Source organism: Stegostoma tigrinum, chromosome 36 (genome assembly GCF_030684315.1).
Source record: "Stegostoma tigrinum isolate sSteTig4 chromosome 36, sSteTig4.hap1, whole genome shotgun sequence".
Taxonomy (NCBI): domain Eukaryota; kingdom Metazoa; phylum Chordata; class Chondrichthyes; order Orectolobiformes; family Stegostomatidae; genus Stegostoma; species Stegostoma tigrinum.
In genome coordinates this window covers 14930618-14944404 of record NC_081389.1, presented here as the reverse complement: position 1 = coordinate 14944404, position 13787 = coordinate 14930618, and the positions used below count along the sequence as shown (strand labels likewise).

General features: G+C 42.0%; 1 protein-coding gene across 6 annotated transcripts in view; it reads left to right on the top strand.

The window, feature by feature from the left end:
- The window catches only part of celf6 (CUGBP Elav-like family member 6), an 889174-nt gene that overhangs the window by 594136 nt on the left and 281251 nt on the right, over window positions 1-13787 (top strand). For all 6 annotated transcript variants that reach the window (XR_007246473.2, XM_048520803.2, XM_048520804.2 and 3 more), the window contains one exon: window positions 6270-6318. Coding sequence is in view for 5 of the 6 variants with exons in the window: in XM_048520803.2 (XP_048376760.1) it covers window positions 6270-6318 (49 nt within the window). In the remaining variant the exon portion in view is untranslated. The remainder of the gene's footprint in view (window positions 1-6269; window positions 6319-13787) is intronic.

The window sequence follows — 13787 nt, the reverse complement described above, 5'->3', positions numbered from 1 at the left end:
TCTAGCTGATGATGTTGGGTTGGATTTTAACAAAACTGACCGCCCCTGAGCAGGTGTGTTGTAAAGTGCAGGGAACCAGGAAGTTGGACTAATTCATGTGCCTCTTATTGCATGCAGAATTGAGTATAAAAATAGGGAAGTGTTGCTCCAGCTATGCAGGATCTTAGGTCATTCATAAAGTACTTAGATAGTTTTAGTGTGCTTATTTAAGAAGGAATAGAATTGCATAAGAAGCAGGTAGAGAAGATTCAGTCAATTGATTACTGGGATGATTGGGTAAAGGAAGATTGGGCCTAGACCCATCAGAATTCAGAAAATTTAGAGATGATCGTATTGAAATTTTAGATCCTGAGGGGGCATGTCAGAATGGACAATTCACAATCTTGATGAGAGAAAAGTTTGAGCGTTTTTAAAACATCATAAATTACAAAAATTATATCCAGCCTGGTAATTATATGTCAATCATCATTAACTGGTGCATTTAGCAAGGCAGCAAATCAGAGTCCACTGGCTAACCAATCAGCACTGTCCTCTAGTACAGTTTAAATGTTTTTCGTCTTGATTTGATATTCTTGTGAAATGTCCTGATCAGTCCAAGGTTCAACAAAATGTCTTTTCCGAGCAGTACTGAACTCAACTTTTGAATGGGAGAGCAGGCTCAAGGGGCTGAATGGCCAAATCCCACTCCTAAGTCAGAGATAATGGGAACTGCAGATGCTGGAGAATCCAAGATAACAAGTTGTAGAGCTGATGAACACAGCAGGCAAAGCAGTATCTTAGGAGCAGAAAAACTGACGTTTTGGGCCTAGACCCTTCATCAGGTCTAGGCCAAAAACGTCAGCTCTCCTGCTCCTAAGATGCTGCTTGGCCTGCTGTGTTCATCCAGCTCTACACCGTTATTCCACTTCTAAGTCATGTGTTTTTGAGGCCTATGGATTTTTACCTGATGAGCCACTGTGTGAAACCCACTGACAGGTTCCTTGATTGAAAGGCTTGGGTTCTGGTTTAAAATCTGGAAGAGGCCACAGAACGAAGATAGGGGATTGTCAATCGTAGAGCAAAGGGGATGTTTCAATTCCTGGGGGTATAGTTTCACCTCTGGTGGTGGAGAGGAGAGGTTGTAACAGGACAGATCTGATTGCTGGGAGGCAAGATCTTGGGAGAATCAGCTGTCTGGGGTAGGGAAATGGTGGAGACCCTTGTGGAGAAGATGACAGAGATTGGAAAGATTGGGATGTTAGTTAGTCCCTGAAGTGTCGTTCACTCAAGTACTCTGCATCCAGGAGATGAATGGAAAAGACCCATTAGCTGCACCTTAATTTTGCCAGTTGGTTTCCCAGCCATCCATACTGGGACCTAAAAATGAAGTTTCAGACCACCTTGTTGTATTCAAAGTGGCAACATGAATCCCACAAGCTAGTTGGTCAAAACTCTTACAGCCTGACTCCATTCAAACCTACAATAGAAGTCAGCTGAGATAAGGATTCAAATTTTTAACAATTTGACCCCCCCATCCAACCCAAATCCAGCTGTTTTGTCAGATTAAAAATTTGCCCCCCTGCCTTTCACATTCTCACAATTCCACCTATTGGATTTTTCAAAGATATGTACAATATAGATGTTTTCAAAGATATATATCAATATTACAACGTAAATATGAAGTAAATACCACTGATAAATTTGCCTCGCAGCAAACTGGTTCACTGTAAAGAAACAACATTATCTTTCAAAGTTATTGGCAAAACAATGCAAACATGGGGCAATATCTTTTCATGTAATGAATGGTTTAAATTTTGGAATGAACTGCCAGATACTGTAGTGGAGGTAGGTTCCATTGAGTGTTTGACAGAGAAGTAGATTTTCATCTGAAAAGGAAGAGTATGCACGCTTTTTGGGAGAAAGCATTTGTGCACTGCTCATTTGAAGATCCAGAAGAGGCAATACAGGCCAAAAGGCCTACTGTTGCATTCTAACAATTCTGAGATTCTGTGATTCACTGCTTCATTACCTGGCCAATTTATTTTTATAACAATTAATACATGGACATAACAGAGGAAGGGAGTCTGCCCTGTTGGAAATACATTGTACATATTAGTATATTTGAATGAATAGTCCATTTGTAAGGATTTATATTACACTGCAGGTATATCTCAGTCAGATTAATTTCTGAATGAATTATTTACTTTTGAGAATGAGGAGCGTTGAATGAACACAGGTCATTAAGAGGAAAGATTAATTTTAAAATGAGGAATTTATGATAGATGAGGCTATTACATGTGGGCATTGTGAACTGGTGGGAATGTCCATGTTCCTGATATTAAAAGAAAGTTGCCAAGAAGAAAAAAAATCACTTTAATTGTATTACAAAGCCCTCGTGCATGCAGAAAATGAGTTAGTGGAAAAGAAATCCCCTTGCTCTGATTCTTGCCCAAAGTGGTTTATGGCTTTTGAGTTGATTTTTAACCTATTTGTAGGATGTGGGTGTTGCTGGCTAGGTCAGCATTAGTTGCCCACCCCTAAATGCTCGGAGGTAGGTGAAAAATCAAACCACATTGCTGTGGCTGGCATGGTGGTACAGCATTAGCGCTGATGCCTCACAGCACCAGGGACTTGGGTCCAACTCTGCTTTCGGGAGTAATTGTCTGTGTGGAGTTTTATTGTTCCCTGTAGGTTTTCTTGGGGTGCTCTAGTTTCTTCCCACAGTTCAAAGATTTGCAGGTTAGGTGGATTGGCCAAGCGACATTGCCACATAGTGAGACAGTTAGGTAGGTTAGCCATGGGAAAGCCTAGGGGGTGATGGGAGGTGTAGGTTACTGTTTTGAAAGTTGAAGCAGGCTGAATGGCATCTTTCTGCACAGTAGGAATACTATGTGGGCCTGGGTTCACAGCCTGACAAGGTAGGACAGTAGATTTCCTTCCCTAAAGATGTTCCTGAACTAGGCAGATTTTTACAACTATCAAGAGTTGTTACATGCTCAGAGACTAGCTTTTTATTCCAGATATTTCTTGAATTTGAATTTCACTATCTGATATGGTGGGATTTAAGATCTTCCTCATTCAGTTGGAGGCACAAGTCATGGTTCAGTTGGAAACACTTATTTAGAGTCTGAAACTGTGGGTTCCAGAAATGTGAGAACAAGCCCCTAGGCTATGAGTTACATTATTGCACTGTAGTCGGGAATGCCATCTTACAAGTGAGATGTTAAACCAAGGACCACTCTCTCCGTGACTCCCTTGTCCGTTCCACACTCCCCTCCAGCTCCACTACACCCTGCACTTTTCCCTGCAACTGCAGGAAGTGCTACACCTGCCCACACACCTCCTCCCTCACCCCCATCCCAGGCCCAAAGAAGACTTTCCACATCAAGCAGATGTTCACCTGCACATCTGCTAATGTGGTATACTGCATCCGCTGTACCCGTTGTGGCTACCTCTACATCGGGGAAACCAAGCAGAGGCTTGGGGACTGCTTTGCAGAACACCTGCGCTTGGTTTGCAATAAACAACTGCACCTCCCAGTCGCGAACCATTTCACCTCCCTCTCCCATTCCTCAGATGACATGTCCATCCTGGGCCTCCTGCAGTGCCATAATAACACCACCCGAAGGTTGCAGGAACAGCAACTCATATTCCGCTTGGGAACCCTGCAGCCCAATGGTATCAATGTGGATTTCACCAGCTTCAAAATCTCCTCTTCTCCTACCGCATCCCAAAACCAGCCCAGCTCGTCCCCGCCTCCCTAACCTGCTCTTCCTCTCACCTATCCCCTCCTCCTACTTCAAGCTGCACCCCCATTTCCTACCTACTAACCTCATCCTGCCCCCTTGACCTGTCCGTCCTCCCTGGACTGACCTATCCCCTCGCTAACTCCCCATCTACACTCACCTTTACTGGCTCCAACCCCGCCCCTTTAACTTGTCTGTCACCTCTCCACCTATCTTCTCCTCTATCCATCTTCAATCCGCCTCCCTCTCTCTCCCTATTTATTTCAGAACCCCCTCCCCCTCCCCCATTTTTGAAGAAGGGTCTAGGCCCAAAATGTCAGCCTTCCTGCTCCTATGCTGCTTGGCCTGCTGTGTACATCCAGCTCCACACCTTGTTATCTATGTCCTCTACATTAGATCCTGTAGCATTCTATAATGAAGAGCAAGGGTATTTTGCCAGGAGCCCTGACCAATGATCACTTCTCAACATATTGTGTTTCTATTGGCTGGTCTGTTTCCCACATTGCAATTGTGACTATACTTTGGACGTCGGGCTCTGACATCCAATAGGATGTCCTGAGATCATGATATCATTTTTTTTAACTATTCCAACATCGATTAACATTACTTTGAGTTCTGAATGTGTTATCCTCTACATCGGTATACTTGTGCCTTGTGGCATCAGCCAATGAATAACTATGAGGAGCAGCTGAGTTTTCCCCTTTCTCAGTGACTAATATTGAGGCTGTTTGGAGGTCACCAACTGCTTTGTGCCTGACAGCAAAGATAAGAAATTCATCGTTTGAAATACTTTACAAGGTATTCAGTTGCGTCTTACATGTTGTGAAATGATGAATTCTCCTTAAAAGCACCTTATTAATCGATTATTCAAGGAAGTTGGTCAGTCCTAGGTCCAGTTGGCACTAATGTGACTCAAAGTTGGCAGTTGTGCTGTAACAGATAATAATAACAGATATTGAATGACAATGACAATGTCAGGTGTGTTGTGGAATACTTGGGGTGAATGGTAGGGGACAGGGCAGGAAAAGGAACGTGAGGAATTATACTGGAGCCAATAGGAAATAGGAGCAGCAGCGGGCCATTCAGCCCCTACATATCCTGTTCAGCCATTCAACCAGATGATAGCTGATCTTCTCCTTCAATCACAATTTCCTGCAATATCCCATTCTAACTTTGATATTCCAAAGAAACCTGTAAACAGGACTGATTAGAGTAAATGCAAGAAGGATGTTCCTGATGACTGGGGAGTCCAGACCGGGAGTAACAGTATAGGGTAGGCCGCTTGGGGTTGAGATGAGGAGAAATTTTCATTGCTCAGAGGGTGGTGAGAGTGGAATTCTCTGTCACAGACAGTACTTGATGGCAGAGTGTTGAATGCTTTCAAGGAGGAATTACATATTGTTCCCAGGTTTAAATAGATCAAAGACTGTCCGGAGAAAGCCGGAACCAAGTACTGAGTTGGATGATCAGCTATGATCACATCGAATGTTGGAGCAGGATTGAAGGGCTGAATGGCCTAATCCTGCTCCTACTTTCTATGTTACTATCCAGAAATCTATTGAGTTTTGTACTGAATATATTCAATGTCTTCCCACATTCTCCCTGGGTGGAGCATTCTAAAGATGAACCGTTCTCCAAGTGGTGAAATTTTCCCTTGTCACAGTCCTAATTGTTTGCCCATGGCCCTGAGACACATCTTCTGCTCCTACACCCAACCGCTGTTCTGGGGCAAGGGAAATAGCCATTCTGCTCAATTCCAAGAGAATAATGTAGGCATCAAATTCAATTCTCTTAGCCTGCCACATGTATTATACCTTAGAGAGTCTCTGATGCTTGTTAGCTCGTACGTTGTACCCATAACCTGGTATTGCCTGCAACATGTGAATTGAACTGACGTCTACTAAGCACTTTTGAGCAAGAGAACATATACCTGTAGACAGATACTCAGCAGATTTTTCAAACTACTGTGTGGTCCGAGATCCTCTGAATCCTTGTTGTACAAAGTTTGAGCTTTCCTGTCATTGAAAATGTTTCCAAAGAATGACCAACTATGTGTTTTTTTTTAAATCCATTTACGGGGTGTGGGCATCACTAACTAGGCCAGCATTCATTGACCATCCCTAGTTGCCCAGAGGGCAGTTAAGAGATGACCATGTTGCTGTGGGTCTGCAACCACATGAAGGCCAGACCCAGGTGAGGATGGCAGATTCCTCCCCTAAAGGACATTCGTGATGAACGATCAGTTATTTTCTGGTCGTAAGTTCCTAACATTACTAAACTTAGTGCAATTTTCTACTTGGAGTCTGTAGTCCTGCATCAACTGGTTTTGTATCACAGCTAACATCCACCCTTCTTGATGATTTCAAGTTTTTGCTGGTGTGGTAATGCTCCCAACTCTGAGTTAGGAGTTCACGTGCACAAGTGTACTGCTACTTGGTCAGCTGTCAGGAAGGAAGAGGTCTTTGGTGAAATGTTAGGAATTCTGTTTAAAATATTCTCACTCTGGAATGCCTAACCGCCCCTTTCTTTTCTTGTTCTTTGCAGATGAACCGCCCAATTCAGGTGAAGCCTGCAGACAGCGAAGGCCGAGGAGGTAGTAGTTAAATTCAAAATGAGATTTGTGCCTTTAAGATGGGCCTTCGTCAGCTAAAGCCTCTTGGCTTTGACAAGTCACCACATTGTGTTGTGTATAGTTAGCTGGCAAAGAGATTTAATCGATAATCATGTGCTTGAAATCACTGACAAATAGCATTGATGCCAAGTGCAATTTAATTGGCCCACTTAATGTCCCTCCTCTCAATTGGCAAATACACAAATGTGTTACTTTTACTGACAATCCACAAGTCGCTGTTTGCAAATAATCTTTCTTCTTCTGCCAATGTCAGAACGTTAAAGCAATTACCGTCATCATCAAGGCTGATAAATTTAACGTTGGTCTCAACTCCTGTGCAGGGCTTGTTGGGAACACAGGTTAACTCTTTCATGGGCCTTTGCTGTTTCTGCCAAAAAGTGATATCAAGTATGTCTGACGGGCAGGAGATGATCTCACCAGCCCAAAGAACGAACAGTTGTTCAGCACTTGTGAAATTGGAGCTGGGAATCGAATGTTGAACTCAAGGAATAAGCTAGGGAAGCTTTGGTTCAAAAGGCAGACTGAGAATTTGCTTTAAACGCCTCGCCTTAAAGAATGCTCGTCTCCCTTGCATTATCACACTCAGTATCATCACTCATCCGTTTTAGCATATTGGTTAACTCATTTCATGAAAGGGATAGTCATTCTGAAGTCAGTATTCTTGACTGTTGATGTGCTTAATTCAACAACTAAAACATTTCTGTGAGCTCTGATAGATCTTTCAATGAATATACTTTAACCCAATGTTATATAACTCAAATGTTTGATCTTGAACTGTCCAATTTTGATCGAAGAAAATCTATGTTTTTGCACTTCAATGAAACTTTCACTCTCATCACCAATACTCAAAGCTTTGTGGGAACACTGGAATTGATAGAAACACTTACTTCAATATCATGATTCTTTGTTTTTTTACCTTGTTTGTTGAATTGTGTTTCATCGAGCCCACATTCTCTGCCTTATAAGAAAGTGCTGAGTAGGAATTGTGTTCACACTGACTAATAATTACTTACATGGAATGCTGGATTCTTTCTTTAAACCCCAATTGTGCTACTTTACTCTGTTTCACCATGGAGTCGAAATGTAAGATTATGAGCTGATCATGTCAGGAGCTAGGATACCTGGCTGATGCTATTATCAAAGCAGCTTCCTCATGATATCACAGGCACCTGACCCATATTCCCTGATTGTGTTATTGATGTTCAGCTTTCTCCCAGTCTTGCCTTCCTGCTGTCACTCAGTGATGGTTTTTGCAACCATACGGCCATTTCTTATTGGACAAACTGGTGGTACCCAGCCACACCCGTTCACCAATTCCTTCAACGCATGACCAGCTCTGTGCCATTAGGCTAGCCACAGATGAGACACAAATTCATCCAGTTGAGCTTCAGATAAACAGAAGCCATAACCCTGAAGGGAAATGCAGTAAAACTTGAAAAAGACACATTCTGGCCCAAGTTGCCTTGTCCACCTCAATACCATACTCCAGTATGACCAGTGTGTTCATTTTCAAATCTTACTCCTTGTTTTTAATTGGTTATTCCATCTGGAAAACTATGCACCTCTGCCCTCCTGAGTTCATTCCTTTCTTTTGATATTTCTTTGCATTGCCTTTGACCCAAAGCTGGGTTTCAAACGTGATGTTCTATCCATGCAACAAAACCACTTATTTCTAACTCAGCGTTGCCATAGCTTAACCTCAACACAACTCCCAAACATTCCATTAGTTTCAAGATTCAAATTCTCCAATGCTCAGTTCCTATCCTTCATAATATGCCAATACATTGACATCTAGGCACTAAGTTCATGTCTTGTTTGTCACTCCATACCCTTGTTGACAATTGTTAATTTCCATCTGCCAAAGCAGGAAAGTTCATTCCTCCTTCCCCATCTCCCTCAACCTCTCCCAATCTCCATTACATCCTTGCACCTCACTTCTATTGCATCACCAATTAAACTGTTGACTTTAGCCCTCCGTATCTACTCAATCCTCCTTTGTCCACAGTGGTAATCATGCAGACTTGCTTTTTAAAATCTGCTGTCAATCCCTGCTAGTTTCTAGTTCCACCTTATTAAAGTTCATTGCTTTGACCCAAACTTCAGGTAGCTTCTGCTCACAACCCTTTCTCTATGCCTCACCATCTGTTCTTTTGTCTATTTTCATTCTTTTATTCTGAGTCGAGGATGTTGTACATATGTAAATACTTACTATTGCCTCCTGAAGATGTCACTAAGAATATACGTTAATTTCCCTGATAATGTCATATGTACTTAAGCTATTTCCTCCAATAGAGTCATGAGTTGCCAAGTTAATTCTTCACCAGTCACCACATTCTCAAAGTCATCAAAAATGAACTATTCGCTCACCATGACAAATACCTTTGATATTGCGCTGAGGTTTATCACTGCTTTTTGAATGTTAAGACAATGGTGCCTTCATGGATAGCGGGTGAATTGGAGAGTCTATGGTTTCTTTCACAGTAACACAATGGAAAAAGGCCCATGTGATTCATGTCATTTATAGGCAAGTAAAAATCAAAGGTCTTACATGACTGAACCATGTCCATTGCCATTCAATCCTGTAGCCCATCAACCTCTGCATAAATATCATATCTTTGCTAGCATACTACTCTGCCAAGGTTTCCAATTCAGCATATAAATATTTCAGTAGAATAGAATAGAGTAGCCTTTATTGCCATCTGCATTTGAAGTGAAAAGTTTGTAATCTTCCTGCTTTAGCACCATCTTAGGTATTGTGTACTAGGTGCAGATACTTTGAGTGCTTGTTACGAGATTGAAAAAGTAAAAATAATAATTTACCATAGGAACACAAAGTTTTAAAAAGTACTTAACTTACTCAAAGCCCAGAATAGGAATAAAAAGTAGCTTTAAAAAGTACTCAAATTATAGTCCTTTTCATTGAGTCCATGCCAGCCTCCAGGTGCTGGCTTTCGGGACTCATATCCCAGGCTTTCCTGGGCTCAGACTACCTCCCACTCCAGGTTCTGGCCCACGACTCACCTCCAGGACTCGCCTCCCACGCAGCATGATCTCTGACTCATCTCCTATGTCAGGCTGGACTCCCCTCCATTCTCCAATACTTCTGGGTGAGCTTAAGAAGTTAAATGATGGGGGTGGGGGTGGTTGGGTGGGTGTGTGGAACAAAAAATGCGGAAAAGAGAGAAGAAAAAAAGGTAAAGGAAAGGAACTGGCAAAAGTGAGGAGCTCCACCTGGAGTTTCCTACATCCTTCCATCTTGAGACAAATTTACATCTGACTTCATAAATAGAGACTTTATTCATTTCAAATAAAGCTTAAACCGTATACTGGTTGGCACATACTCTTCAATGGCTAACATACCTTTCAAAAGTTGGAGTAGACCTTTCAGCCCCTCAGACACATTCCTTCCTTCACTAACATTTCTGCTGCTGTGCCTTATTCCCATTTGATTTCTACTGTTTGGCAGCTTTACCTAACAAAAATCTATTGATCTGGTAAGGTTCAATTATCCCAGCTCCCATTGTCTTTTGGGAATGAGAAATCCATATTTTCTGAGCCATCAGTATAACAAGCTCATCCATACACCAGACTACTTTTGTAACATGAACAAGTTTAAGATTTTCTTATTGTGCATAACCTTTAACTTCCTTATTCCTTTAACCAGAGTTGTTAACATGACATTTGCTGATTGACAACAGACACAAAGCATGTAGATTGACAGATAATGACACCATGCTGCATAATGGTGCCAGCACAGAGATTGAAGTTTGTGACAGGGTGGAAATGATAACTTGTACACTTTGTAAATGGCTCATGATTTAAATTCTGCCTATCAGTGCATGTAGCATGAATGTGTATCTGATGACATTGAAGCAACCCTACGTTGCCTTTTTTCCGCAAAATGTCAACGTTTGCATTAGATTTCAGATTTGTCCTTGTTCAATGTTTTTAAAAGGGAGCTTTTGCCCATCTCTCTTCATTTTTACCGGAGTGTAGGAAGGGTAACCTTATACAGGTTTATAAAATCATCAGGGTATAGATAAGGTGAATAGCAAAGGTCTTTTCTATAGGGTGAGTGAGTTCAAAACTGAAGGGCATATTTTTAAGGTGAGAGGAGAAATATTTAAAACGGACCTAACGGACAACTTTTTCAGACAGAGGGTGGTTTGTGTATGGAATGAAATGCCAGAGGAAGTGCTAGATGCAGGTACAGTTACAACATTTAAAATAATTTGGACAGATAAATGAATAGGAACGGTTTAGAGAAATGTGGGCCAAATGCTGGTAGATGGGACTAGTTGACTTTAGGAAGATGGTCAGCGTTGACTGGTTGGACTGAAGCATCTGTTCCCATGTTGTATGACCCTATGACTCTACTTATGGATGCTAACGTATTAGTGCTTAAAGTACATTTTGCTGGAATTTTCTGTACATGTCATTTGTCAGTGGGAAGTCAATTAACTTATTGTAATGCTCCAGTTCTCAATGATAGTTTGGGAAATGTAGGTGTCCAAAGTGACTTATGTCTAAAGGGGCCTTGCAGTGCAGTAAGTGATTAAAAGCTTTCATCACTAGAGGATTTATGTACAGGAGTAAAGAGATCTTGGTGCAGTTGTATGGAGCCTTGGTGACAACTCACTTGGAGCATTGTGCTTAGCTTTGGCCTCCTTATCTAAGGGAGGTATATAATTGCTATAGGGGAATGCAGGCATGGTTCACCAAGCTAATTCCTGGGATGGCTACAATGTCTTATGAAGAGAGATTGAGGAAACTGGGTCCGTATTCTCTAGAATGTTGAAGAATGAAAGGCGATGACACTCAAACTTAAAAAAGCTCTGAAGGAAAGTAAGAGGATACATGTAGATGGAATGTTTACACTGGCCGTTGAGTCTGGAATAAGAGACATAGTGTCAGAATAAAGAGTAGACCTTTTAAAACTGAGATGTGGGGCCAATATCTTCACTCAGAGGGTGGTGTATCTTTGGAATTCTGTAGCCCACAGGGACATAGGTGGCAGTTAAATCAATGCACAAATTTAATATAGAAATTGCTGGATGTTTGTAATGTAATGACATGAAGTATATTGGAGATCATACGAGATAGTGGTGTTGAAGTTGTGAATGTTGCATTGAGTTTGTGCATATTATCAGAAAGCATCTGGGTGGTGGTGTAATTTACTTTGAGAGTAGATAAAAGACAAATAATCAGAAAAGGTGAAGCTGTCACAAAATTTGTACTCCTTTTTGGCAAGGGCTTTTCCCACCCAATGTTTGTGAGAGTTGAGCACTGTCAAAAGTGCTGTCATCTATATAAAACATTTAAGGTTGTCTGCTCTGTCAGGTTGGCATTAAAGCACTGGTGCTGTTTTGAAGAAGAAAAGGTGATTTCTCATGGCCAATGCTTATCCTGCAATAACTACCATTTAAAACAAATTACCGAGGTCAGTACTGTCTTGCTATTTGAAGGGGAGGTGGTGACTTAGTGGCGTTATCACTGGACTGTTAATCCAGAGACCCAGTTTGAATCTCATCATGGCAGATAGTGGAAATTGAATTCAATAAAAATCTGTAAGTAAGAGGGCTGTTGATGATCATGAATCTGTTGTCAATTGTTTGAAAAGCCCAGCTAGTTCACAAACGTCCTTCAGGGAATAAACCAGATGGCTTTTCCCTGACAGTCAACAATGGTTTCACGGTCATCATTGTGGTCTTAATTCCAGAATTGTCATTGAATCCAAGTTGCACCATCTGCTATGACAGGATTTGAACCGAGGTCCCCCAGTCTCCAGATTAGCACCTTAGTGATAATGCCACTAGGCTAATCTCACCACTTTCTTGGGAAAAGCTGATCAGGTTATCTAAAATCTTTTGTGGAAGGAAACTGCCACCCTTACCTGATCTGACCTACATGTGACTCCAGACCCACAGTGACGTGAGTGACTCTTAGCTGCCCTCTGGGGAATTAGGAATGGACAAGGAATGCCAGTCCAGCCAGTGACACCCTCATCCCATGAATAAAGAAAGAAAGAAGGAACTTACTCTCTACAAATATATACAATCATAACTTAGTTTTGAAAATGGGTCACTAGCTGTAAAACACTCAGTAGTTAGCACTGCTGCCTCACAGCACCAGAAATCGGAGTTTGATTCCATCCTCAGATGACTGTCTGTCTGGAGTTTGTACGTTCTCCCCGTGTCTGCGGGGGTTTCCTCCGGATGCTCCGGTTTCCTCTCAAGGTGCAAAGTTGAGCAGGTTAGGTGGATTGGCCATGCTAAATTGCCCATAGTGTTTGGGGTTGCGTAGCTTAGGTGGGTTATAGGGGGATGGGTTTGGGTGGGGTGCTCCAAGGCTAGTGTGGACTTGTTGGGCCGGAGTGCCTGTTTCCACACTATAGAGATTCTGTTCTACTTCCAAATGATGTGAAAGGTGACATATAAATGCAATCCTTTCTTTCTTTGCATGCCAAACCGTTAAAGGTTTTGTTCCCAGCAACAAATTTAACTTGTTCGCCGGGAGGTCATTTCGAAAATGAGGTACCATCTATTGAGTAGCATTGTGCAGAGATGGTAGACATGGTGTGCCAAGCTGTGGCAAGGTATTTGAATTATGTTGAGATTCAGATGGCAGACTGCAACATTCTCAGCCTCTGGATACATATAGAACATATATAGAACATAACAGCACAGTACAGGCCCGTCGGCCCTCGATGTTGTGCCAACCTGTCATACCGATCTGAAGCCCATCTAACCTACACTATTCCGTGTACGTCTATATGCTTATCCCAATGATGACTTAAATGTACCTAAAGTTGGTGAATCTACTACCGTTGCAGGTAAAGCGTTCCATTCCCTTACTACTCTCTGAGTAAAGAAACCACCTCTGACATCTGTCCTATATCTTTCACCCCTCAATTTAAAGCTATGCCCCCTCGTGCTCGCCGTCACCATCCTAAGAAAAATGCTCTCCCTATCCACCCTATCTAACCCTCTGATTATTTTATATGTTTCAATTAAGTCACCTGTCAATCTTCTTCTCTCTAATGAAAACAGCCTCAAGTCCCTCAGCCTTTCCTTGTAAGACCTTCCCTCCATACCAGGCAACATCCTAATATATCTCCTCTGCACCGTTTCCAAAGCTTCCACATCCTTCTTATAATGCGGTGACCAGAACTGTACACAATACTCCAAGTGCGGCCGACATGAGAGAACTCTCACTTAAAATCTTATTTCTGCTGCAAAGCTGCATAAATTAATGGCTGGCTTCAGCAGACAATACCCAAACGGGGCAGCTTGGGATACAGCCAGAACGTTTAAAGAGTTGGCGTGGACGTGTGGCTCCAGCTTCAATGGATGAGCTCTTTAATCATTCAATCTAGGATAAAAGAGCTGTCAAAAAAGACCATTAAAAAACCAGAGGAGTAAGTGTACATT